Below are 2557 nucleotides of genomic sequence, written 5' to 3'. Positions count from 1 at the left end.
ATAGGCAGACATGTTTGTCAAAGACATGATACTGTCTACTTGTCAGTGGTTCACTTGCTGCTTCCCTGTCAGCTTTATTAGCTTAGTGTAGCTTAGACCAGGTATGTCAAAATCATAGAACTGTACCTGGTTGATAAACTGTTACATTCATCCTGCAATGTTCTTAATAAATAAGTGTGAAAAATGTAGAGTTCCCACTCTAAACCTGTATATGGTGTGAGACTCAGCAACCAGCCTTACTACAATATACTAGTTTTGATAAAGAGTGTGTATGGCATTATGTGGCCATGTAGGAAAGAAACCAGGGAAGACAATATGACTTAAATAATAAATACTGAGACAATTTTTGGTGCCTTTCTATTGCTTTAAATGGAAGTGGAAGTCCCCGTTTCTTGAATCAATTAATATATCCTATATTCAATGTCAGGCTTCTAAAGTTACCCCTGTTGTAAGGTACTTTAAATTTGACAGGTATCACCATTAGCACATTCTGTATTGTTGATCCAGCATATTTAGATATAGGGAGTTTGATAGCAGCCTAAGGGATCAGAGGAAGGAGCCCTTAAATATGTATAAGCAAAAGTATTTTGTAGCTCTATGATAGACATCACTGCACAGGACCTAATGGCCACAAATTGACTGCAGAGTAAAATTACGTACATCTGCAGTGCCTACTTGGTTAACAGCTTGCATACATATTGCAAGCTGTTTTATTTGTGTCTTGCCTTCATGATGATGTCAACTGTGACCATCATCTTTAGCCACTTTAAAGATCACTGATCTCACTAACTTAAGCTACTATGGGCAGTGTATACATAGACTTACTAAGTGGGTACACACATAAAATACACATCTAAAGTACGCCTGCCATTGAAGAGAAATATGTGGGCTGCCACTGCTAACTTCTCTGGCAAATTGCTAGTATTCTTTGACCTATGGCAACTATAGACATAAGAAATTCCAACGTCTTCAGACTTTTATTAGCTGAATATCTTTTTCAGCACTAAAGTCAACCAAACAATTAGCATTTTCAAAAGGAGGCCAGCCAACATGGAAGTATATATATTTCTCTCCTGACAAGTGTACATTAAACATGTCTACATTCATACATGGGCTTGCATGCATGCAGATACCAACAACTTCTCCTATACCTACACAAAATCATAATGGCAGCAATGTTCATCACATAAAGATAAGGAAATACATCATTGTAAAAAAGAAATATTATCTAAATATAATGCTTATGAGGTGAATTGTTGAATGAGACATTCAATGCTTTGCATAAACATAATGGTTGTTTTAGGGCTGTTTGATATTGAAGCCACAACACTTAGAACAAATGCTCTACTATTAAAAGAGAAGTGTCCAAGCTTAGGGTTAAGAGGTTATGGAGAAAAAGGACACTAAATACTTTATTTTAATTTTGAACAGCATGTTTTTAAATAAATTATTTTGTCAAAAGTTCCTTAAAAAAAGACTGCTATACTTACCTGTACATTTATTTTGAAGGGCCACCTAGGCAAATGGTGCAACAGCCAGAAGACAGAAAAGGTTAAGGATGTAAAAAAGCATAACATCTTGTAAGGTGAAATTCTGGGGGGGATGATGGGGACGGTGGGTTAGGTTAGATGGGTGAACTAAGCCCTGAGTAGGGCTGTTGTTGTTGTTAGGGGTAACGTTTGGAGTAGGGTCAATATATTGAAAATTACTGTAGCTTATGCCAAATACATGTTCTTAGCAAATGTCATCTAACTTGCATAAATATGTTACCTTCCTGTTTTTGTCAGTAAAACTTCATAGGTTTACATATGGGATGGGGTAGTTGCTTACTGTAATAAGAAAGTTTACAGAGGCAGATGTCATTGTCTGTCATTACTTCATCATCAATTTAGCTTTAAGGTTGCTAATCATATATATATAAGTACATCACATCAGTTTGATTTGAACTCTTATCTGCTGAAATACTATTTCATGTTGGCAATGTACATCAATAAAATGGCCTGGATGAGTTCTTGGATGATGTTGGTGGTGTGGTGCTCTGTCCTTTTCATAGGAGCTTGAGTTTAAGCTGCTAAATCTGAGAATGCACTTCAGGCAAAAAGCATTGCCCTCTTTTATGGTAAATGCCTTGGAATGTCCACAGAAAAGATATGACAAGCTTCTTAATGGAAAGATGTTGGTGGAGAATTTTGGTTCACCTTCGAATATCTGTTGAACCAACCAGTTTTTCAGAACTTTCTGCAGCACTAAATGCATTTTTGTTGCCTATTGGTTTTCCTCGTATGTTTGGCTGCACTTTGTTGTTTTTATCATTTTTGGCGGATTTGGCACTTTCACGTTCCAAGTCAGACTGAGAAGAATCGCTCTGATTGCGGATGATTTTGCCTGTATCTCCTTTGACAGGGTCTCCCTGCTTTTTGGCAGGGGATATACTAGACCCAGTTGTACTATCACCTTGTATAGCAGATGTACAGAAGCTTAATATGTAACAAAGGCTTCCCCAGTTCTGTGCACACTGAGCTTGCACGCTGCGAGTGATTGCATCTTTCACCTCATC

At 37.3% G+C, this 2557-nt stretch overlaps 1 protein-coding gene across 1 annotated transcript in view; it reads right to left on the bottom strand.

Annotated features, from left to right (window-relative positions):
* Positions 1 to 1146: 1146 nt before the first annotated feature.
* STC2 (stanniocalcin 2) overlaps positions 1147 to 2557 on the bottom strand; it is a gene marked incomplete in the record, with an annotated part of 12238 nt that continues 10827 nt past the window's right edge. Inside the window, 1 exon segment of the mRNA XM_072400942.1 lies at positions 1147 to 2557. Coding sequence (XP_072257043.1) covers positions 2195 to 2557 — 363 coding nt within the window.

Source organism: Pyxicephalus adspersus, chromosome 2 (genome assembly GCF_032062135.1).
Source record: "Pyxicephalus adspersus chromosome 2, UCB_Pads_2.0, whole genome shotgun sequence".
Taxonomy (NCBI): domain Eukaryota; kingdom Metazoa; phylum Chordata; class Amphibia; order Anura; family Pyxicephalidae; genus Pyxicephalus; species Pyxicephalus adspersus.
This window is presented reverse-complemented; position numbering and strand designations above follow the sequence as displayed.